We start from the raw sequence: 24,581 nt of genomic DNA, 5'->3' as shown, positions 1-24,581 counted from the left end.
ATATCTAGTCATCACAGCCTTGTTCCCAGCATATCCTGCCCCTAGCTCCCTACTCTTCCAAGCTGCCTGTTCTCACCCTCTCAGCTGAAGCCTCACCTCTCTCACCTATTTAATAATTGCCAAATTAATGACCTTTTTATTTTACTATGTATTATATGTATTGTATTTCTTACTTTCTGCTGTATTCCCAGGACCTAGTCCCAGTACCTGATGCATTAGGCATTCATTAAATACTGAATAACTACATTCATGCACACACCACACGTGCTAGTTTCTGTGCTTCTCACTGGACACTCATTTAAATCTCCCTTGTCTGAACTCGGAAGCTGTTCCTATAGAAATTAGCATCAAATCAAGTAATGACTTTACTTATCCATCACTGATGCGACTCTTTAAGGTCCAGACGCACCCCATCACAGTAACCCAAAGCTGAACCTGTAGGAAGTTAACACTTGAAACCTGGATAGTTTTTTTCCCACTGAAATGACCAATTGCTTTGATATTAGTTTGAGTATTTCTGCATTACTGTATAAATGGAATTCAGCAACGTATACCTGCAAGTTTGGTAGACATTATGGCATAGTAGTTAAGAACAAGGACTTTAGATATAGGAAGACCTTCTCAGTTTGAAACCTAGATCCGTCATTTACTCCCTCTGACCTTGGGCAAGTTGCTTAGTCTCTCTTGGTCCCAGTTTTCTCATCTCCATAATAGAGAATAGTATCTTTTTCCTGCAAGCAGAGTAAGGAATATATGAGAAAATGTATGTAAAATGCTTAGCTCAGTGTTGATGTATGGTAAATGAGTCAGTAAATTTTAGGGGATGGTATTTACACTGTTGTTGACATTGTGGTAGACACTGTCGATATCCAGCACCCCTGTTTTAAAGGGAGGCTGGGGAGGGCACAGGAGGTTTTTGAGACTCAGAGTAGTTAAATGGCTTGCACAAAGTCACACAGCTAAGTGGTATCAGAGCCAGAACCCAGACCTGGCATCCGTGGCTCCAGAAAAAATTCTCCTCCCCTTTATACATGTTAGGAAACATGCTTAGAGAGCCTATCTCCATGAGGCCAAAATAACCAATCAGTTCATAGTCTCAATGAAAATAAATTGGTCCCAATGGTTTTGGAGTCCTGGACACTCATGTGAACACTGGGAAGACACACAGATGAGGTTCAGGAACACAAGTACAGTGTTGGGTGTGTTTTAGCAAGCAGGGTGGTAGCATCATGGGAAAACATTTCCCTTGCTGATACCGTTATATATTATTTTGTTTAGAGCTACCTAGTGGATTAAGGAATAAAATCAGAGAGCCGCGATTTCAAATGAGAAGAAGGTAGTTGTCCACAGAGCCTAGACATTTCTATCCTTGGTGAGCTATGTCCCAGTTTCTCACGTGATAACTCTTCTTTCTTTTTTGTATTTTTTTTTCACGTGCTAACTTTTCAATCAGGAGGGGTCCTCTTTTTTTTTTTTATGAAATTTATTGTCAAATTGGTTTCCATACAATACCCAGTGCTCATCCCAACAGGTGCCCTCCTCAATGCCCATTGCCCACCCTCCTCTCCCTCCCACCCCCCATCAACCCTCAGTTTATTCTCAGTTTTTCAGGGTCTCTTATGGTTTGACTGTCTTCCTCTCTAACTTTATTTTCCCCCTTCCCCTCCCCATGGTCTTCTGTTAAGTCCTCAGGGTCCACATAAGAGTGAAAACATATGGTATCTGTCTTTCTCTGTATGACTTACTTCACTTAGCATAACACTCTCCAGTTCTATCCACGTTGCTACAAAAGGCCAGATTTCATTCTTTCTCATTGCCAAGTAGTATTCCATTGTGTACATAAACCACAGTTTCTTTATCCATTCATCAGTTGATGGACATTTAGGCTCTTTCCATAATTTGGCTATTGTTGAAAGTGCTGCTATACACATTGGGGTACAAGTGCCCCTATACATCAGCCCTCCTGTATCCCTTGGGTCAGTTCCAAGCAGTGCTATTGCTGGGTCATGGGGTAGATCTATTTTTAATTTTTTGAGGAACCGCCACACTGTTTTCCAGAGCGGCTGCACCAGTTTACATTCCCACCAACAGTGCAAAAGTGTTCCCATTTCTCCCCATCCTCGCCAGCATCCATAGTCTCCTGATTTGTTCATTTTAGCCACTGTGACTGGTGTGAGGTGGTATCTCAGTGTGGTTTTGATTTGTATTTCCCTGATGAGGAGTGACGTTGAGCATCTTTTCATGTGCCTGTTGGCCATCTGGATGTCTTCTTTAGAGAAGTGTCTATTCCTGTTTTCTGCCCATTTCTTCACTGGATTATTTGTTTTTCAGGTGTGGAGTTTGGTGAGTTCTTTATAGATATTGGGTACTACCCTTTGTCTGATATGTCATTTGCAAATATCTTTTCCCATTCCGTTGGTTGCCTTTTAGTTTTGTTGATTGTTTCCTTTGTAGTGCAGAAGGTTTTTATCTTCACGAGGTCCCAATAGTTCATTTTTGCTTTTAATTTCCTTGTCTTTGGAGATGTGTCAAGTAAGAAATTGCTGTGGCTGAGGTCAGAGAGGTTTTTTCCTGCTTTCTCCTCTAGGGTTTTGATGGTTTCCTGTCTCACATTCAGGTCCTTTATCCATTTTGAGTTTATTTTTGTGAATGGTATAAGAAAGTGGTCTAGTTTCATCCTTCTGCATATTGCTGCCCAGTTCTCCCAACACCATTTGTTAAAGAGACTGTCTTTTTTCCATTGGATATTCTTTCCTGCTTTGTCAAAGATGAGTTGGCCATACTTTTGTGGGTCCAATTCTGGAGTCTCTATTCTATTCCATTGGTCTATGTGTCTGTTTTTGTGCCAACACCATGCTGTCTTGATGATTACAGCTTTGTAGTAGAGGCTAAAGTCTGGGATTGTGATGCCTCCCACTTTGGTCTTCTTCAAAATTACTTTGGCTATTCGGGGCCTTTTGTGGTTCCATATGAATTTTAGGATTACTTGTTCTAGCTGCGAGAAGAATGCTGGTGCAATTTTGATTGGGATTGCATTGAATGTGTAAATAGCTTTGGGTAGTATTGACATTTTGACAATATTTATTCTTCCAATCCATCAGCAGGGAATGTCTTTCCATTTCTTTATATCTTCTTCAATTACCTTCATAAGCTTTCTATAGTTTTCAGCATACAGATCTTTTACATCTTTGGTTAGATTTATCCCTAGGTATTTTATGCTTCTTGGTGCAATTGTGAATGGGATCAGTTTCTTTATTTGTCTTTCTGTTGCTTCATTATTAGTGTATAAGAATGCAACTGATTTCTGTATGTTGATTTTGTATCCTGCAACTTTGCTGAATTCATGTATCAGTTCTAGCAGACTTTTGTTGGAGTCTGTCGGGTTTTCCATGTATAATATCATGTCATCTGCAAAAAGTGAAAGCTTGACTTCATCTTTGCCAGTTTTGATGCCTTTGATTTCTTTTTTTGTCTCATTGCTGATGCTAGAACTTCCAACACTATGGTAAACAACAGCGTTGAGAGTGGACATCCCTGTCATGTTCCTGATCTCAGGGGGAAAGCTCTCAGTTTTTCCCCATTGAAGATATTAGCTGTGGGATTTTCATAAATGGCTTTTATGATGTTTAAGTATTTTCCTTCTATCCTGACTTTCTTGAGGGTTTTTATTAAGAAAGGATGCTGAATTTTGTCAGATGCTTTTTCTGCATCTATTGACAGGATCATATGGTTCTTATCTTTTCTTTTATTAATGTGATGTTTCACATTGATTGATTTGCGAATGCTGAACCAGCCCTGCAGCCCAGGAATGAATCCCACTTGATCATGGTGAATAATTCTTTTTATATGCTGTTGAATTTGATTTGCTAGTATCTTATTGAGAATTTTTCATCCATATTCATCAGGGATATTGGCCTGTAGTTCTCCTTTTTTGCTGGGTCTCTGTCTGGTTTAGGAATCAAAGTAATGCTGGCTTCATAGGATGAGTCTGGAAGTTTTCCTTCCCTTTCTATTTTTTGGAACAGCTTGAGAAGGATAGGTATTATCTCTGCTTTAAATGTCTGGTAGAATTCCCCTGGGAAGCCATCTGGTCCTGGACTCTTATTTGTTGGGAGATTTTTGATAACTGATTAAATTTCTTCGCTGGTTATGGGTCTGTTAAAGTTCTCTGTTTTTTCCTGTTTGAGTTTTGAAAGTGTGTGGGTGCTTAGGAATTTTTCCATTTCTTCCAGGTTGTCCAGTTTGTTGGCACATAATTTTTCATAGTATTTCCTGATAATTGCTTGTATTTCTGAAGGATTTGGTTGTAATAATTCCATTTTCACTCATGATTTTATCTATTTGTGTCATGTCCCTTTCTTTTTGAGAAGTCTGGCTAGTGGTTTATCAATTTTGTTTATTTCTTCAAAAAACCAACTCTTGGTTTCATTGATCTGCTCTACAGTTTTTTTTAGATTCTATGTTGTTTATTTCTGCTCTGATCTTTATTATTTCTCTTCTTCTGCTGAGTTTGGGGTGTCTTTGCCATTCTGCTTTTATTTTCTTTAGGTGTGCTGTTAGATTTTGTATTTGGGATTTTTCTTGTTTCTTGAGATAGGCCTGGATTGCAGTGTATTTTCATCTCAGGACTGCCTTCGCTGCATCCCAAAGCATTTGGATTGTTGTATTTTCATTTTCGTTTGTTTCCATATATTTTATAATTTCTTCTCTAATTGCCTGGTTGACCCACTCATTCTTTAGTAGGGTGTTCTTTAACCTCCGTGCTTTTGGCGGTTTTCCAGACTTTTTCCTGTGGTTGATTTCAAGCTTCATAGCATTGTGGTCTGAAAGTGTGCATGGTATGATCTCAATTCTTGTATACTTATGAAGGGCTGTTTTGTGACCCAGTATGTGATCTATCTTGGAAAATGTTCCATGTGCACTCGAGAAGAAAGTATATTCTGTTGCTTTGGGATGCGGAGTTCTAAATATATCTGTCAAGTCCATCTGATCCAATGTATCATTCAGGACCCTTGTTTCTTTATTGACCGTGTGTCTAGATGATCTATCCATTGTTGTAAGTGGGGTATTAAAGTCCCCTGCAATTACCACATTCTTATCAATAAGGTTGCTTATGTTTATGAGTAATTGTTTTATATATTTGGGGGCTCCCATATTCGGCGCATAGACATTTATAATTGTTAGCTCTTCCTGATGGATAGACCCTGTAATTATTATATAATGCCCTTCTTCATCTCTTGTTACAGCCTTTAATTTAAAGTCCAGTTTGTCTGATATAAGCATGTCTACTCCAGCTTTCTTTTGACTTCCAGTAGCATGATAGATAGTTCTCCTAACCCTCACTTTCAATCTGAAGGTGTCCTTAAATGTAAAATGTATCTCTTGTATACAGCAAATAGATGGGTCTTGGTTTTTTATCCATTCTGATACCCTGTGTCTTTTGGTTGGAGCATTTAGTCCATTTACATTCAGTGTTGTCTGTAGGTTTCATGCTTGTAGTGATGTCTCTGGTCCTTTGTGATCCTTGCAGCGTTTCACTCACAGAATCCCTCTTAGGATCTCTTGTAGGGCTGGTTTAGTGGTGATGAATTCCTTCAGTTTTTGTTTGGGAAGACCTTTATCTCTCCTTCTATTCTGAATGACAGACTTGCTGGATAAAGGATTTTTGGCTGCATTTTTTTTTTGTTCATCACCTTGAAGATTTCTTGCCATTCCTTTCTGGCCTGCCAAGTTTCAGTAGGTAGGTCTCCCACTACTCTTATGGGTCTCCCTTTATAAGTTAGAGCCTGTTTATCCTTAGCTGCTTTCAGAATTTTCTCTTTATCCCTGTATTTTGCCAGTTTCACTATGATATGTCATGCAGAAGATCGATTCAAGTTACGTCTGAAGGGAGTTCTCTGTGCCTCTTGGATTTCAATGCCTTTTTCCTTCCCCAGATCAGGGAAGTTCTCAGCTATGATTTGTTCAAGTACACCTTCAGCCCCTTTCTCTCTTCTTCTTCTTCTGGAATTCCTATGTTTCAGATATTGTTCCATTTGATTGCATCACTTAGTTTTCTAATTCTTCCCTCATACTCCTGGATTTTTTTATCTCCCTCTTTCTCAGCTTCCTCTTTTTCCATAATTTTATCTTCTAATTCACCTATTCTCTCCTCTGCCTCTTCAGTCCATGCTATGGCCACCTCCATTTTAGTTTGCACCTCATTTATAGCATTTTTAGCTCTTTTTGACTATTTCTTAAGTCCCTTGATCTCTGTAGCAATAGATTCTCTGATGTCCTCTACACTTTTTTCAAGCCCAGCGATTAATTTTATGACTGTTATTCTAAATTCTTGTTCCTTTGTATTGCTTAAATCGTTTTTGATCAATTCGTTAGCTGTCACTACTTCCTGGAGCTTCTTTTGAGGAGAATTGTTCCATTTCGTCATTTTGGGTAGTGCCTGCGGCAGCTCCAAACTGCAGGGCACTTCCCCAGGAGGGGTTCTCTTGACAGCTCTAAGGCAACCCTTTGTGGTTGTTGTTGTTTGAACTACTTAGTGTTCCTTCCTCCTCTGTCTCTTTCACTCCCCCCCACGTTTGGTAAGACACAGTGAGTAATTCAAGGCCTGACCTTGCCTGGGCTAACAGCTTGGATGGGGAGGTGGAAATAGTGTGATCCGGAGATTGGTGCTTTAACACCCAGGCCCTTTGCCCCATACCTGGAGTTACTGCCTTCTCATTCCTGTCATCACCCCTCCTTTTGGGACCCGATAGTATCTGTTGCTGCCACTTTAGCCTGAGAGTTTCATTTCCTGCTACTTTTTTCTTTAGACTGCTTTATTTTGTGGATCAAAAGGCTGATAGTAGGTTAAGCCAAGCTAAATTTCTGAAATAGCTATGACACTGAAGTTGAGTTAGCATTTTAGCATAGATCCTCTATGGACAAAGAATGGAAAGAAACAGACATTTTAATATATCCCTTTCTGGCTTAAACATAAATCCGAGAAACTGTAAAACTGACCCATCTCTCTTGTTTTTCAGATAGACCACGTGGTGCAGGGCCACGCTGCCTTCCCTGAACTACAAGTCAAGGCCACAGCCAGGTAACTGCTGTCCCTGTTCCCTTTTGTAAGCTCCTGTGCATTCCTGCACTGAAGGCATTCAGTCCCTTTAGGCAGATGTGTGATTTTCAGTTCCTATGGGCAGTGAAGATGCCTGGCAGTATTTGGTTATAAGATGATCCAGGACGTACATGCATTAATTTTCAAAATGATCTAAGAGAATTCAAAGAAACTAGAGATCCCCAAAGAATATGCCAGGAACCCTGGCTGAGAGACTCTAATGTAGTAGAAGGAACATGGATTTGGGGATCAGAACTTCTTGGGTTCAAGTTCAAATCCAGCTTTACTCCTTACTTGGTGTGTGACCTTGGGCAAGTTATCCAATCTCTTTAAGCCTTTGTCTTCATCTGTAAAACTGAGGATATTAACTGCTACAACATGATTTTCAGGAAATGTTGTTAAGCGAAGAAAGCAAAGAAGTGTTTACAGTTCCCTTCTTTTTATGTAGAAGGAAGATGACTATAAGAAAATATATGTGTACTTACTTGTGCAAGAGAAATGCAGGGAAGTTAAATCAGAAAGTGGCGAGACTGGTTACCTAGAGGTGGTGGGTAGGCATGCAGTAGAAATATGGGGGAGTGTGAACAGCGTAATAGGTGGAAATGGTACTTCTTTGAGTACGTTTTTTGATATACCCTAATTCTTAGAACCATGGTGATGCTTCTTGTATCCCTGAAAATAGAAGGGAGGGAGGGAGGGAGCAAGGTTGGTTAGGTAGGTAGGTTAGGTAAGGTAGGTAGATAGATAGTTATGAGGATATACGTATGTGGTGAGAATAGGCAAAATAAAATACAGTTAGCAAAAACGAAACGTATTGTATTAATAATGAATAACATAACCGCACTAAGAAGGGTTTGGGAAAGAAAAGAACTAACTTAAGTAATTTTGAGAAAAAATGTTGTGATAGTATAATGTATGGTTAAAGATAAAATAACTATACTTGAGTATTATAGTCTAATTCCTAAATTTGTTTTTCATTAATGTCTGGATGAGCTCTTCTGAAAATCTGTCATGTGTATACCACAACTGAGCAAATAAATAACTACATTATGGATAATGGGAGCCAGGTTTCTCTTAAATAGGGAAAGGGAAGGTTATAATGAACCCTGTGGTAGTGGGTGGAAATTGGAGATATTAGGATCAAATTGTGATTTTGTATGTATGTGTGTAGGTGTAGCTATGTACAGATAGAGCTATAGCTATAGAGAGAAATAAATCCAGTGTGTATGTTCATGTGTGAGTACACATACATATGTTCCCTGTGTTCTCTGCTGAGATGGCCTAGAAACAATGACCCCTAGGAGCAGTTTGCATGGCTAGCACCAGATCCTGGTTTTTAAATAGTGTTCTCTACCGAAAAGTAGGTTTTAGAAACATGGCCGATTCCAAAGCGAGGGCGGGGGACATATACACATGAACGTTTTCTGATGCCAGAAAGTAAGGAACTACTCAAAGAAGAATTGTCGAAGGGCACAGGAGCCAGCACTAAGAATCTCTCAGTGGTCTTTGGGGACAGTTTGATCAACTGAATTAGTAATAATAGTATAAAGTGACTCCTTGAGGCCATACTTATTGAAGAAATAAGTAGGGAAGAAAAGGCAGATTTCCCTTTGCACTGCAAGGACCATGTACTTGAAATTAATAAATGTGGAGGAGAGGTGCCTGTGTGGCTCAGTCAGTTAAGCATCCGACCCTTAGTTTTGGCACAGGTCATGATCTCATGGATTGTGTGTTCAAGCCCCGCATCAGGCTCCGTGCTGATAGTGTGGAGTCGGCTTGGGATTCTGTCTCTTCCTCTCTTCCTCTCTCTCTGCCCCTCCCCTCCTCATTCTCTCTTTCTCTCAAAATAGATAGACCTTAAAAAATAAATGTGGAGGGAATAATAGAACTAAAAGATCATCGTTAGGCAAACAGCACTTGTTGCAAGCAAGAATCACCAATGGATGCTGAAATTAGTGAGTGAAAGTATGATGCTAAGCAGGATACATGCATAGTCCTAAAGTATCTCACTCTTTAATAGCAAAGGAAAAAGGGTAACTTCACAGTGGAGAGATCTGGCAGACAACACCTCTCTCATGATTCGTGAGTTCGAGCCCCACATCAAGCTCTGTGCTGCCAGTGTGGAGCCTGCTTGGGATTCTCTCTCTCTCCCATTCTCTCTGTCCCTCCCCACCCTCTCAAAATAAATAAATAAACTCAAAAAAAATAATAATAATGTACTTATGTTAATTTCTTAGGTGATGAGTATAGGAAAATCTGTGTACTATTTTTGTAACTTTTCTGTAAGTCTAAAGTTACTTCAAAATGAAATCCATTTATTATTTTTTTTAACTGCTTAAGACAGGAGTGCTGTTGGGCCTTTTTAGAAAAGTAAGGTATGCTATAATATTAACAGAAAAACCCCATGTAGCAAGTACATGGAAAATGAGAGACAGTCTAAGGTAGAGGTTAATACCATAGACTCTGGAGCCTGTTTGAATAGTGGGTAGCATATGGTGACAAGGGTCAAGCTGTTCTAAGTTTTCAGGGAATTAAAGTAGTAGTGATGGAAGTTGTCGTTATGGGTGTCATTACTTATATTAGACATTTCCACCCCACCAAGGGGCTTACATTCTAATAGGGGAGGCACCTACACAGAGCAGAATGAGATGCATACTATACTAGAACGTAAGCTGTCTGGGGGCACCTGCGTGGCTCAGTCGGTTGAGCATCCAACTTCCGCTCAGGTCATAATCTTGTGGTTCGTGAGTTTGAGCCCCACGTCAGGCTCTCTGCTGTCAACACAGAGCCCACTTTGGATCCTCGCTCTCCCTCTCTCTTTATCTTTCTCCTGCTTGCGCACTCTTTATCTCTCTCTCAAATAATAAATAAACTTAAAAAAAGCAGTCTATTGTCAGGGTGTAGATAAGGAATGGTCCTGCAAGGGAGTTTGAGGAAAGCTTCAGAAGCTTTCCCTTCTAGCAATCCCTGGTTATGACCCTCTTACCACTGAGAGGGATCACACCATGTAACTTCATCAACTCACACTTTATTTGGCTTAGAGACCATGTAACCTAGAGCAAGGGTTCCTACCTTCAGATCATGAGCGAACCCCTTAATATGTGTGCAGAGTTTTGTTGATTGTATTCTTACGGGTATAATTCTCTGAAGGGAAGCCATCACTTTCATCAGATTCTTGAAGGAATCCAGCATTCATAAACCACAAACCCAAAGACAAGAACACTGGATTTGGAGTTCAGAGATTTGGATTCAAACCCCAGCTCCTAACATGCATCATCATATGAATTTGTTTCCCCGTCAGAACATGGGGTAGTCACTCTGCAAGAACCAGCCCTGGGTACCTCTGAGAATTTGTTTTGATTTTAATGAGGTAATGTATTTGGCAAGGCTTTGTAAACTCTACTGTGACAATTATGACAACAGCTCTTTCTGCCACTATTACTAATGGTTATAAAAGTGGAGGATGTTTTGGTGGTGGTGGTTCTAGGGTTAAGCAGCAGAGCAGTCATCCATAACCTGCTGACCTTCTTGCGGAAAGTGTGGTAAAGTAGCCAGAATGCTGGGCTGAGAATTGGAGGTCTGGATTCTTGTGCCGTTTCTGCCATAATTGTCTCAGTGACTCAGTTTCCTCACCCATAAAACCACAATAATACTTCCTTGCTTACCTCATTTTACAGATGTTATGTGGATGAAAATAGATTGTGGAAATGCCAGTCTCTGAAGATCTTAAAGCCCAATACAAACCTAAGGGATAGGTAGATTTTGGAATGCAATATTCAAAATTTCCACAGCTCTACTCAGTGGATGAGCCTCATGTGAATAGTTTTTATAGAGAAGAAGAGAGAGAGATTTATGGATTAGTGTGCAGACTCAGAGAAACAACAGCACAGGGTGGTGCAGAAGCAGCAACTCATAGAATTCAGAACTGGAGTCAACTGGATTTAAATCCCAACTCTTTCCACATACTAGTCGACTTTACCCCGTCTTCCTACTACCTCCCTGTATTTCTCCCCTTTTAGAGATAAGCTTCTCCAAAGCATTGCCTCCATCCTTGGTCACGATTTCCTCACTTTGTATACTCATCCCTTGCCCACTTCAATTTGAATTCTGTACCCATTGACCCCTGAAACTGTTAAGGTTAAGGTCCCTAGTGACCTCTGTTGCTGAGTCTATAGGGTGCATTCCAGTCCCCATCCTTGGACTCTCAGCAGGATGTGGCATCAATGATCACACCTTCCTCTGCTTTATAACACTCTCTTTCCTTGGCTTTCTTTCTGGAATGTTAACGTCTCCCAGTTTTCTTCCTATATCTCTGGCTTGTCCTTTTAGTATCCTTTTCAAATTCAAGACTATCACATCAAAGTTCTTTACAGCTAGGGTTCTGGACCCTTTTCCTTCTCTCTTTGTCATTCTTCCATGATGCTCCCATCTATGTATACTCTTGGCTTCATTTCTTTCTTAAATTTTACATCAAGCACGTATATTTAGCAGGTATTCAATAAATTTGGTTCTCTTTCCTCTCACGTTGCTTCTATTGTTTTGTAAAAGAAAGTGCATCTCTGTCTTACAGATCTATGAATAGAATATCCCAAGACTACAGAGGTCTTAGGACGAAATAGGCATGACTTTACTGAAGTGAATTTGGCTGTTTGGAAAGGACAGCAAATCCCTTGGAATCAGAGACTGTAGGTCTCTTTTGGTGCAGCTTGAGGCTCTCTGAAAGCAGAGTGCAAGTTACTCCTGCCTTAGAGCTTAGCATCAGCAAATCCTATTTGAAACTGTAAGAACAAGTGCTGATAAACAGATTTAGTATTTCATACTCTTGATTTGCCATAATCTTCTCAGACCCATCCCTGAAGAGTGATGTTTTGTGAGCTTATAAATTAAGTAAACAATAACTAGATGTGCTCGTGCATGTAATTGGCAACCATAGTCTCTCTCTCTCTCTGTGAGGCCAAACTTTCACTCCTTAGACAGAGACTGCCTTACACTGATCATAACTTTGGCTCTTTTCCCCTAAACTGTCCTTTATTGTCTTAATTCTCTTATGGAACCTTAACTCCCACTGTCTCAGAGGGAGGTTCTGGTGATAGCAGAATTTGGTGGGGAGGTGTTGGCACAAACCACAAGCGCTAGATTCAAGGTTGGCAGCAGAACAAAGGTGATGAGTAATGAGTGTCTTATGAGCATTTATAATAGTGAACAAAGTTAAAAAAAAGTCCCTATTTTCATGGAAATTATATATACACAATAGATACATACAAATTGTGTGTGTGTAGGTAAAGAGCACACATTTGCACACCAGGTGTTGATAAACTTTCTAAAGAAAAACAGATGAGGGGCACATGGGGGGGCTCATTCGGTTAAGCGTCAGATTTCATCTCAGCTCATGATCTCACGGTTTGTGAGTTCAAGCCCCGTGTCAGGCTCTGTGCTGACAGCTCAGAGCCTGGAGCCTGCTTCGGATTCTGTGTCTCCCCCTCTCTCTGTCTGTCCCCTGCTTGTGCTCTCTCTCTCTCTCTCTCTCAAAAATAAACTTAAACAAAAACAGAGATGAGTAAAGAGACAGAACGAGGGGTGTTGAGGTGATGGATGGGAACTCTTTCAGGTGAGGAAGCCATCTTTGATGGGGTGACACTTGTGCGGGACTCTGAATAAAAAGTGGAAACAAACCATGACTCAATGGGTTACGTGGCAACTCAAGAGTATATAAAATAATGAAGTCTGTTTATCAGTATTTGTTTCTGCAGTTTCAAGTAAGATTTGCTGATGGCTTAGCTCTGAGACAGGGGTCTTCTGTTTTTGGAGCTCCCCAAGCCATACCGAAATACCTGAGGAATAGCAAGGCCCCAGGCCTTGAGGCAGCAGCCTGCTTGGGGGGCTCCGGGAGACTATAAAGGCCCTTGGGGCTGGACCAGACGGGGAGGGAGTTGGGAACAGGTAAGGGCTTGAAAGTTAGCCAAGGCCAAACCATGGAAGTCATTGAAGGTAACCATGAAGACCCTGGCTTTTATTCAAGGTTTTCATTTCTGAGCCGGAGGAGAAAGCCACCATCAGATTTACCTTAGAAGGATTGCTTTGGCTGCTCTGTGGAGAGGACACAAGACCCTTTTGGTGAGGAGAGAGGAACAGAGTAGAACAGAGGGCCCCTAATGTCAGCAAGCTCTCAGTCTACCAAAAGGGGACGACTGTAATCAGACGCCCAGCCTGTTGTGAGTTACTTTTACAGAGGTCACTGCAAGCAGTGATCATTTCTTGTGCTCTCCTGGTTTCAGGCCCCTTGAGATTACCGGAATGAAGTTTTCCCAAGCCACGTTTTCTCTCCCAACCTTTCTTTTCTCCCACTCTCTTGGATTTTTCTGCCATTTCTGTAGGGACAGTCAGTGTTTCTCAGTCTGATTTATTTCTCAGACCTTTTTTTTTTTCTTTTTGCCACTGTGATTCCCGTCATCCCACTGAGGATCACTTCCTTCAAATGCACTAGGCCCCATGGGCCAAATCTCAGGTGCATTTAAAGCTCCTCATTAAAGGCTGTGTATATTCCACTGGAGCAGGGAAAGGAAAAAGAAAAGACAAGAACATTTATTGAGAACTTGCAGTGTTCCTGACACTGCTCTTTCTGATAGCTATATATATATATACATATACATATATATGTATAATTTCATTGAATTCTTTTTTTAATCAATAAACTTTATTTCTTTTTTTTCTTTTTTCTTTTTTTTTACTTTACATCCAAATTAGTTAGCATATAGTGCAACAATGATTTCAGGAGTAGATTCCTTAGTGCCCCTTACCCATTTAGCCCATCCCCCCTCCCACCCTCCCTCCAGTAACCCTCTGTTTGTTCTCCATATTTATGAGTCTCTTATGCTTTGTCCCCCTCCCTGTTTTTATATTACTTTTGTTTCCCTTCCCTTATGTTCAACTGTTTTGTGTCTTAAAGTCCTCATATGGGTGAAGTCATATGATTTCTGATGAGGAAATGAGGATTAAAGGGACCTCTTCGACTCCACTTCTAAAGATTATTCTCACTTTCCATTCTCCTCTGGTGTTCTCAGATTGCTTCCTTGGCCTTTATGGCTCCTTGAGTCTCGGCCCCTCATTCTGACAACTGGGGCCATCAGTCTGTCAGCAAGTATTTACTTGGGCTCCCCTGAGCTAGGACAGTCATGGAACGAGGGTGATGATATTAACACCTTTCATCCCCTAGGATGTGCCAGGATAATCACTAAATTCTTGATGGCTCTTGAATGAGAAATGTTTCTTAAACAGAAATAAGCTACGTATCATAATGCCTTTCTTTGGCTTCTGTTTTGCATGCAAGGATTAGAAAGGATTGGGGTCCCCTCAGAAAGACTGAGGACTGTGCTGACTTAGGAAATAAATTCTCCATTTTCTCCCTCTCAGTGGTTACTGTTGCTCAGCACAGTGCCTGGCACATGGAAGGGGGGTGGTGTCCCAAGATATTTTTCCTCTTCCCCGCTCCATTCTGAGGTGTAGACCAGAGTGCCTGGAACATCGTGTCCATATGACTCCAGAGATCCGCCCTTTGGCAAACCAGTGGTACAGTGAAACATAGAGTTGTAAACAACCCAGAAATTCCAGTTCTGGTATTCTGCGTTGGAAGACATGTATGTAACACAGTGCCATGTAGGGAGAGCTAGACAGTGAATAACATCTTATGCCAGACAAGAAAGTTTGTGCTTTATCTTGAGGATAATGGAGAGCAGCCCCTGAAGGGTTCTGGGTAGGGGTGTGAGTCATGATCACAGTTGAATTTTAAAGTTTACTTATTCATTTTGAGAAAATGAGAGAGTGAGAGAGTGTGCGCAAACAGACAAGGGGCAGAGAGAAAGAGAGAGGGAGAGAGAGAATCCCAAGCAGGCACAGGCCTGTTAGCACAGAGCCTGACCTGGCAGCTCAATCCCTTAACTACGAGATCATGACCTGAGCTGAAATCAAGAGTAGGACTTGATTTCACCCAGACACCCCCTCCCCACACCCCGAGTTGCATTTTAGAAGAATCACCGAGGAAGGAGTGTAGGAAACCTAGTTGGGAGTGGGCAAGATTTCAAGAATGGACTTCCAAGAGGAACCATTGGTTGGGTTGTTGGCTATCTGACCTGGAACTCAGGAAAGAAATGAGCAGGAGACACGAGCATATATTTGAAAGTCCTCAGCCCTAGATGTATGTACCTGGAGCCACGAGAGGAAGATGGGATCATCCAAGGGTATGGAAAGAGGGACAAGTCTCTGGGAGACTTAAGATATTTAAGGGACAAGTAACGAAAGAGAACCAGCTGGAGAGGAGGTACGAAAACCAAAGGAGTATAGTGTCTGGAATCAAGAGAAAGAGAACCAATGAGTAAGAAGTGTTCAAATGGTACAGAATGAAAGAGAATTCAAGTAAGATAAAGGCAGGAGATGGTCCATTGGAGCTGGAAGCAAAGGCTATCGTTCCTCACTGTGGGACCAGTTTCAGTAGAGTACGTATTGCAGCGGGTCAAGAGGTGAGGAACTGAAGACAGACAGACTTCCTCCACTCCTAGAAAGGACATACATGTCTTCTTCTAGACCATGTATTATGATTTTTGCTTTGAAATTATGGTCACTACACTTCTGGGCAGCCCAAGAATCCAAAGAATTAACTGATTTATAGAGAGGGAGGAGAGAGTAGAGATTCCAGGGGTGCTATCCTCATCTAAGATTATAAATAATAAAGTCTGTGAACAGTCTTCCCTGACTCTTGGATGTTTCAAAGCTAGAAATGAATTTCCTACGAGGGGAAGGGAGGGGGAACTATTTATTCATTACCTCTCATTGTACAGTGCTGAGGCTCTATATTGAATCTTCACAGCAGCCTGTAAGAGAAAAGAATTAGTCCTGAATATAGAAAAGTTAATGAAGCTTAGGGAATTTGTGTACCTGACCACCCAGCTGCTACACAGTGAATATACTGTGTGAAGGTTGCAACTGTGTTTTCTTCAACATATGCAGTGGGACCGGGGCAGCAGGAATTTCTCCCTCTGACCAAGGATACGTGAGCCTGGGGGTTGTGAGAGGGAAGGAGAAGCACACACTTGAAACAGTTGATGTGTGATTCCCAAGCTGGGAGAGGTCAGACCGCCATTTGAGAAGGAATTGGTAAAAAATAAAAACATAAAAAATAAAAAAAATAAAAAAAAAAATGAAACAAAGTCAGAACCAAAAAAGGCATCATGTAAGGTTAAAATTATGTGAATAATGATGTGCATTTGTTATTATAATGTTTTCCAAGTGCATTTCATTTTGAATGATATACTCAGATAGCACACATGGTAAGGTATAATTGGAAAAACATGCAGGAGAATGGCCACATTCAAAGAATAAACATACAGCTGTGAGGAGGTTAGGAGTCAAAGGGGTAAGCATATGGCCTGTCCCCCAGGGATCTCATTAGTGCATGAGTGACCATATATGTAAGAGGCTAAACGAATCTCACTGTTTGCAAAGACCCACGGTAAATGAGACAATGACAAATCAATAGTAATTAGGCCTATAGGTTCTTATTGACCCAGATGTCTGAAACCAAATGCCCTGCCCTGAGATTCCTTGAGAGGCAAATGAAAAGATTTATAGATGTGTGCTTTAAAAAAAAAAAAAAAAAAAAAAAAAAAAAAAAAAAAAAAAAAGCCCTTCGCTTTAAGTGCAGTGATGGTATTCTGAAGTCGGATGTTGCTAGAATCAGTGCAGACTCTGGATTCTGGCTCGGATGGACGTTCCTGTGGCTTTTGTGGTCAATGTTCCTTTTGGACCGTGAGCAGAGAGAGTTGGGAAATAGAAAACCAGGATGTGATCGTATTCTACCCAGGTATATGGCTCCGGCCCTGCCTTCCAGGGAGGCCTCCAGGATCCTCTCCTAACACTGTCAGAGAATCATGCTAAAGCAGAGTTCGAATGTGGGCTTTGACAAGTCTTTTCCAATCTGGGTTACAGATATGGCTTCAGAATCCCTCAGAGAAGGGTTTGTTTAAATTTGAACTTGGTCACTTGTCTTCACTTCTTTGAGCATCTTGCATAGGCTTGCACACGTGCACACAGACATACTCCCTCACTCTGGCACTTATGTGGAGCAGTTTTGGTTTTCTATCCTTCCTATATTGGAGTTCCACACAAAATTTTTATTTAACCAGGGGCACCTGGGTGGCTCAGTCGGTTACGTGTCCAACTTCAGCTCACCTCATGATCTCACAATTCGTGGGTTCGAGCGCTGCGTCAGGCTCTGTGCTGTTGGCTCAGAGACTCCAGCCTGTGTCGGATTCTGTGTCTCCCTCTCTCTCTGCCCCTCCCCCACTTGCGTTCTGCCTCTCTCTCAAGAATAAATAAACATTAAAAAAAATTAAGAAAAATTTTTATTTAACAAAAGGGTTTGAAAACCACTGCTCTAGTTGTTTGTCTCTTCCTTTAATGTTAGTTTAGAAAATTTTGGGGAACTTCATGGGCTCCATGGGAACATTCACAGTGTCACAAAACTGGAATTAGAAATCTCTGAGCGACACTCCTAAAGCATTTTTGAAATTCAAATACTGTCATCTTGAGTACCTTAGATATTACCCTCCCTTGGACATTGATTTCCTATACTTTTCTTCCTGCCATTGTTCAAGCCGTGAGATCTTTCCAAGGTCACCAGTGACAAGAGGCATGGATGCCACCCTCTGATAAACCCACTTTCCTCTAGAATCGTTGGTACAAGACTTTGAGAATGAAGCACATTTAAAGAGGGGAAGGGCGACCAAATTTAACCTTTGTGCCTTGCAGTAAGATTCAGCTCCGTGAGATAGGTATTATGAGACCTATTTTATATGGGATAACTGAAGTTCACAGAGGGCGAGTTACTGGCCCATGTCACCCAGCTACCGATCTGAGCCCAGATCTACCAGAGGGCCAGGGCCAGGACTACCGTAGCTCTCAGTCTCCTCACCTCTGTCTCCCTCTCCCCCCAGACATGTGGAGACTGTGACTCCCTCATCCTGCATCCAAAGAGACTGAGACTTAGAAAGGAGCAGGAACAAACGTGACGCCATTTGGTGCCTTTGGGTAGGAAATCAAGTCTCCTAATTCCTGATCTAACTGTATTCCTCTGTGCTATCACTTCCTGTGGCCCAGCTCCTATGCTGAGTCCAAGAACTTAGGTTTATACTCGTCACCCCATCATTATTGTTACAATTAGCAATACAGATTTTTTAAAAATCCTTTACATATGTCCACTATTGTCCCGTTTACAAAATACCGTATCTTCACATGCATAGCCTCCTTTGATCTTGACAATAACCCCATGAGGTAAGTTGGACAGGGATTATGCTATCTGTTTTTACAGATGCGAAGAAAGTGGTTCAGAAAGTTTGAGTAACTTTCTCATGGTCACACACCTACTAGGGGTAAAGCCCCTCCTGGCCCTGGTCTTCCGATTCCAAGCCTTTCCGCTTTGCACCAGGACATGCTGCCTGTTCTTGGTGATGGCACTTCATGATCTGAGAGTACAGAATGCTGGTTTCTGGGGGTTTGGGTAGTTTCTTTGCTGAAGGTTGGGGACTCTGCTTTTTTTCTGGATCTGATAGGGAAGTACAGATTGTCTCTTTCTGCCGAAGAGTTTGCCTCCCGACCCTACCCCCCCCCCTTTTCAAAACAAAATCAACGTCTCTTCCAGATGCCAAAGTGTATATGCATATTTGAACAGTCACCTGGATCTGATTAAGAAGGCTCGGCCTGTGGGTTTCCTCACTGTTGATTTACATGTTTGGCCAGACTTCCATGGCAACCGGTCTCCCTTAGCAGATCTGACACTAAAGGGCATGGTAAGTAACAGCCAGTCCTTGCACGAAGGTGCAGGCAGGCCAAAGGTCTACAAAGTTGGGAGGAAGCAAAGTGAGGGGAAAGGAAAAGAGGAAAAATAAACAAGGCGGGGCAAGGGCACACAGGCTTCTTGCAGATGCATCGCTTGTTGCGAAGGCCCTTGCTGCTCCATAGGATGAGCTGCTGAAAGTTCTCATTGTTGCCGAGCCAATCTTGAAAGCGTTAAAAGCAGTATTTCTTACATTTAGCTACTGCTGCCTCTTTGTCCTGTGGAGCGGCTGGAAGTCATGAGCCCCTGCCTTGTGATTTTTTATTCACATCAGTTTGCAGAGTCATGTTTTCTGTCTCCATCCCCAGGCTGCCCAGTAAATAAGTGGTAAATATTACCACCCATGGTCTTGATTGCCATAACCACATGTCTGCTCAAGCTCTGAGTCAGAGCTGTTCCGAGTGCATGTTAACATTATTAGGATTTCAGATTAAGCTTTGCTAAAAGGAAAAGAAAATTAATAACTTACACTGATGGATAAATTCAGCTGCTGGTGACCTTTGGGGTCACTGATGGTACAGAAGATTTGGGGCCCTCCTTTAGGAGCCAGGATCAACTTGTGGCAGAGTTCATAGCCTCCTAAACTAAGATAGAACACCCTGGTGGCCAGGCAAGATTAGGTGGCTGAGTGTAGGTAGTATACCATTGAGAATCGTATTTGAGGTTGGAAGAAGCATATTCAAGCTAGAGAAATAGAAGTCAACTTCAGTTCCCGGAAGCCAAGAGAGGCCACAAATAGGAAAATAAACCAGGAATTCAGAATCCAGGAAGATGTCAAGATGTCAAGAAGTCAAGAAACAGAATGTGCAGTGAATGGAGGTGGGAGTCCAGGATGGAGGCCAAACGTGGCAATTCAGGGTTTACACTGAGTGATGGTAGAACAGGCGGCTGGCTTTGAGAACTTCGAGACTCAAAATTCTATGGTTTTATGACTGATTGTATTGAGATTTTTAAAATGTTTTTATGATGCCGGTAGGAAGGCCTGATCTTTATTTTCATTACCTAGTTGATACAATCAACTTCTGCTAATAAAAGGGGAGTCACAGGAAAAGAAAAGAAAATGGGACGTAGCCAAAGTTATGTCTGTCTGGAGTCCATGAAGCGTGCCCACACCACCGACAATGAGCTTGGCCTCCTTACTTGGCCTGCAGAAGCAGAAGAGGAAAGTTGGGAGAGGGTCATGTGGCCACAAACTGCAGCCAGAAAGCTGCCCTTGCAGATAACTGACTCCTAGGTACCGACAGGTTGGGGTAGAACACATTTTGTGTGGGTACAAGAGTGAGTGACTTAACTGGAGACAAATACCTGAAGCCAAATGTAATGGGCCTTTAAAATGTTCACGATGTTAAGAAGCATGACCAGTTCATAAGATGACCCCAGAACAATGCAGGGCTGTGGAGTGAAATGATCATGGGTCTGGAGCCCATGGCCTTGGATCTGGAGTCCTTACCTCTCTTGCCAACTTCTGTCATACCCAGCTTCAATACCCAGCATGGCAGGACTCATGGCTCCCAGTGTCTTTTCTCTGTTCCTTAAAACCAAGCCTGACACCCAAAGACTTAAGAATTGCCGGGGCACCTGGGTGGCTCAGTTGGTTGAGCGACCGACTTCGGCTCAGGTCGTGATCTCACGGTCTGTGGGTTCGAGCCCCGCGTCGGGCTCTGTGCTGACAGCTCGGAGCCTGGAGCCTGCTTCCAATTCTGTGTCTCCCTCTCTCTGCCCCTCCCCCACTCATGCTCTGTCTCTCTCTCTCTCTCTCTCTGTCAAAAATAAATAAACATTAAAAAAAATTAAAAAAAAAAAAAAGAAAGAATTGCCACTGTAAGGATATTCTTATAAAGGTAACCTCAATCCAAAATGTAATTCCAAAGGAGCCAATGGAATGTTTTCATGAACGCCTGTCTCATTATAACAAGTACAGCTAAGTACATGCTTACCAAAGAAGGCTTCTTACACGGGGACATACTCCCAATTGTATCAGAAGATCCTAGTATGTTTACTTTTTGAAAAGTTTTACAAACATAACTCACATCTCATGTACTGTTTCTTAACAGTGATTTCCTTTTGTAACTGGCCTTGGGTTGGGCTTACATTGGAATAGCTGTCTCTCCATGAATTTACATCACATCACTAGAAGGAGAAGGTGACCTTGGTAAGACAAAAGGAAGGAAATTCTGGACTAAAAATTTCTCCCAGTATTTCTTGCTTTTTTTTGAGAGAGAGTGAGGGGCAGAGGGAGAGAGAGAGAAGGAATCCCACAAGGGGCAGAGGGATTTTTTTTGAGAGAGGGGGAGGGACAGAGAGAACTAGGGCTCGTGTTCACCCGAAGTGGGGCACAAGCTCACCCGATGCAGGACTCGAGATCACGAACCATGAGATCATGACCTGAGCCAAAGTCAGATGCTTAACCGACTGAGCCACCCAGGCACTGCCCCCGCCAGTATTTCTTTCCCTCAGTTTCAGATAACATCAAAGTAATCACCCTGAAATCTCTACTGTCATGTTATCCTTTGTCAGAACCTGCAGTGACTACTATCTCCAGCACTCATTTAGTAGATCTTTATTTTTTACCTAGAAGTGCCTAGCACTGCCGTAGATACAGTAAGGTACAACAATATGTATATTCACAGAGCATGTTTCAAGGGAGGGAAGGGAAGTGCTTGATAGAATGTCTACTTAGCAACTGTAATGGTCAGGATATTCCCAGTAGAGAAGGAAACCTATGTGATTTCTTCTTTTGGCTTCTGAAACATTTCTCTGGACATATACTAAGTACTTAATATGTACTTAATTGACAGTCAACATGGAGATAAGAAAGAAACCATGTATTGCTTTGAAAACATACGTATGAACAGTTTGCTAATATTAAATAGATTGGTTGCTGCTCTTAGTATCCATATGATATGTATTTAATACCAATATTAATGTCCAGTTAAATGAAGCCAAGAGGTTCCCATTTTATCCTACTTATGAAGACATTTGCTTATCAACTAATTAATTAAATATTTGAACTAATACAGGCCTTTTATAGTTGCTGGGCGATATAATAACTAGATGTAATTCCAACCGTCAGGACTATTACTGTCGGGATGGGGGACTGGGCAGACAGAATATATAAACAGGTGATACTGGGCATGCCAGCTGCAGGTGCCACTTACTTTCCAGGGCTCCCTAGATGTGTGGGAGATGACTGCCCAGCCTAGTCTCAGAGGTCAGGACAGGCTTCAGACAGGAGGTGACATTGACACTGAGTGAAGCAAGGAAGAGGGTTTGGAACCAGGAAAACCATAGTAAATGCAGTGTTCTAGAGGGGAGGAGAACATGGAACATGAACGCCTCCAAGTTTGGTTCCCTGCATCATTATCTAAGCAATGATAGATTGCATTTAGCATTTTATCTTGGTAGTAAAAAAAAAAAAAAAAAATCTCAAGAGAAGCCCTGGACCCTCTCTGTACTTCTGCTTTCTAAGCACTACACTCTCCCAGTTCTTTATCCTTCGCTCGGTTGACTCTTGTCTCTTATCTTCGTTATTCATTCATTATTGATCACCTACTACGAACACAAAGAAAAAAAGAAACTGTGGGTGTCCCAAATTCACATAAAACCAGGGAGATGATTATTGCATACATGTGAGTGTGTGCATGAACATTACGCAGTGTGATGCTTGTGATGCAGGTATCTGTGCAAGCCAAAACAGGCGCTCAGTGGATGTCGGACTTTGAATGATTTTTTTTTTTTTATGTGGCATTTGGGTAGTAAGACCTGATGCAGACTTCCTCTTCTTCATTTGAAAATACATGTGAGGATGCAAAAAAAAAAAAAAAAAAAAAAAAAAAAAAGGCATAAACTCACACTGACTTTGAAAATTAACATGTCGTTCAACTAGCAACACCAGCACCAACAGTCTCAGAGAGAATCTGGGAAGAATTTTAGAATCTAAAAGACTAGCTGGAACTTGTTTCATAAACATAATACATGACATATAAGCAAAGTGAACTTCTAGCCTTGCAAGAGGTTGAACTTCTAGCCTTGCAAGAGGTTAGACCTACCTTCTGCTCCTTGGCTTAATAACGCAAGGTCCCTTTAAGCCTAAGAACAGGGCAGGCCTCCCTCTATGCTGCTGCTGATGGTTAGGGTGTTTTGTTTTTTTGGAAGCAGCCAGTGAGTTTAATTTCCCAGAACTCTCCCACAACCCCAGACCTTATCTTCCCTTTCAGTTCAATCCATCAGAAAACTGCCAACCCAAGAGGCCAGCTGGGCAGGAAGACCCATCTGGGATGAATGCTGCTGCCCTACGTTCTGAGGATCCCGAGTAAAACTCTGTTAATGGGAGTCAACATTAGGAAAAGCTGTGAATTTGGAGGAGGGCTATAGGTTTGCACATCTGCTGTCTGTTCTAAGGGTAGAAAACCGGGTAGTGGTGAGGCCACCAAAGCTACCCAAAATAGAAGCTGCTAATTAAAAAAAAAATTTTTTTTTTAAATAGGGGCACCTCGGTGGCTCAGTCGGTTAAGTGCCAACTTCAGCTAAGGTCATGATCTCACAGTGGTCTGCCGTAAGTTTGAGCCCTGCATCAGTCTCTGTGCTGACAGCTCAGAGCCTGGAGCCTGCTTTAGAATCTGTGTCTCTCTCTCTCCCCCCTCCCCATCTCTCTCTCTCTCTGCCCCTCCCCTGCTCATGCTCTGTATGTTTGTCTCTCAAAAATGAATAAACATTAAAAATATTTAAAAAAAAAAACTGCTAGACTCTGGGAACTGGCAACTAGCTTTAGATCTGAAGAGGCATATCCAAGTTGCAGTGAGTGGGGCAGACAGTAAATCATGTGTACTCTCTGCTGGGAAGCACTGAATATGTATAGCTCTCTAGTTGAAATGAATAAAGAAATAATAAAGTGAGTCCAGTAGAAAACAACATGTTGCATACAAAGCAAAAAGAAGTACCATTGGAGCACAGGGAAAGGCCTCTTAAAGAAGTATTTACTACTGAAACCAAAAGAAAATATTAAAAAGACTCGGCATGTTCAGTAGGTTGTTTTTTTTGTTTTTTGTTTTTTGTTTTGTTTTTAAAGGCACATCTCTATGAAATAGGACAGAAACTTAGTGGGGGGGAAAGTGAGCTCAGATGAAAAGCCAGTGGAATGAGGAAAAAAAAAAAGGAGATGATAAAGACAACTAAAAATACAGAATAGCAGAATTAAAACCTGCATTGAAGTCAATAAAAAACAATTTTTACAGAAGAAAATAAGATCACAGCTGCCATATGACCTAGCGTATATTTTACATTTATTAGAAAAAAAATTTGAGGATAGGGACTACCTATGGCTTGTTTACTTTTTAAATTTCAGCAGTGTTTAGGGGTGCCTGGATGGCTCAATCGATGAGGCGTCCAACCTCAGCTCAGGTCATGATCTCACAGTTGTGGGTTTGAGCCCCACGTTGGGTTCTGTGCTGACAGCTCAGAGCCTGGAGCCTGCTTCAGATTCTGTGTCTCCCTCTCTCTCACACTCTGTCTCTGTCTCTCAAAAAATAAATAAACATTAAAATTTTCAGCAGTGTTTTTAGGTCAAAGACAGGCATCGAATAATTGCCTTATGGCTAA

At 41.7% G+C, this 24,581-nt stretch overlaps 1 protein-coding gene across 17 annotated transcripts in view; it reads left to right on the top strand.

Annotated features, from left to right (window-relative positions):
* Positions 1-24,581, top strand: part of FGGY (FGGY carbohydrate kinase domain containing) — a 423,584-nt gene that overhangs the window by 298,682 nt on the left and 100,321 nt on the right. For all 17 annotated transcript variants that reach the window (XM_058717224.1, XM_058717223.1, XM_058717222.1 and 14 more), the window contains 2 exons: positions 7,020-7,081; positions 18,789-18,936. In XM_058717224.1, coding sequence (XP_058573207.1) covers positions 7,020-7,081; positions 18,789-18,936 — 210 coding nt within the window. The remainder of the gene's footprint in view (positions 1-7,019; positions 7,082-18,788; positions 18,937-24,581) is intronic.

Source organism: Neofelis nebulosa, chromosome 2, assembly GCF_028018385.1.
Source record: "Neofelis nebulosa isolate mNeoNeb1 chromosome 2, mNeoNeb1.pri, whole genome shotgun sequence".
In the NCBI taxonomy this organism is placed as follows: Eukaryota; Metazoa; Chordata; class Mammalia; order Carnivora; family Felidae; genus Neofelis; species Neofelis nebulosa.
This window is presented reverse-complemented; position numbering and strand designations above follow the sequence as displayed.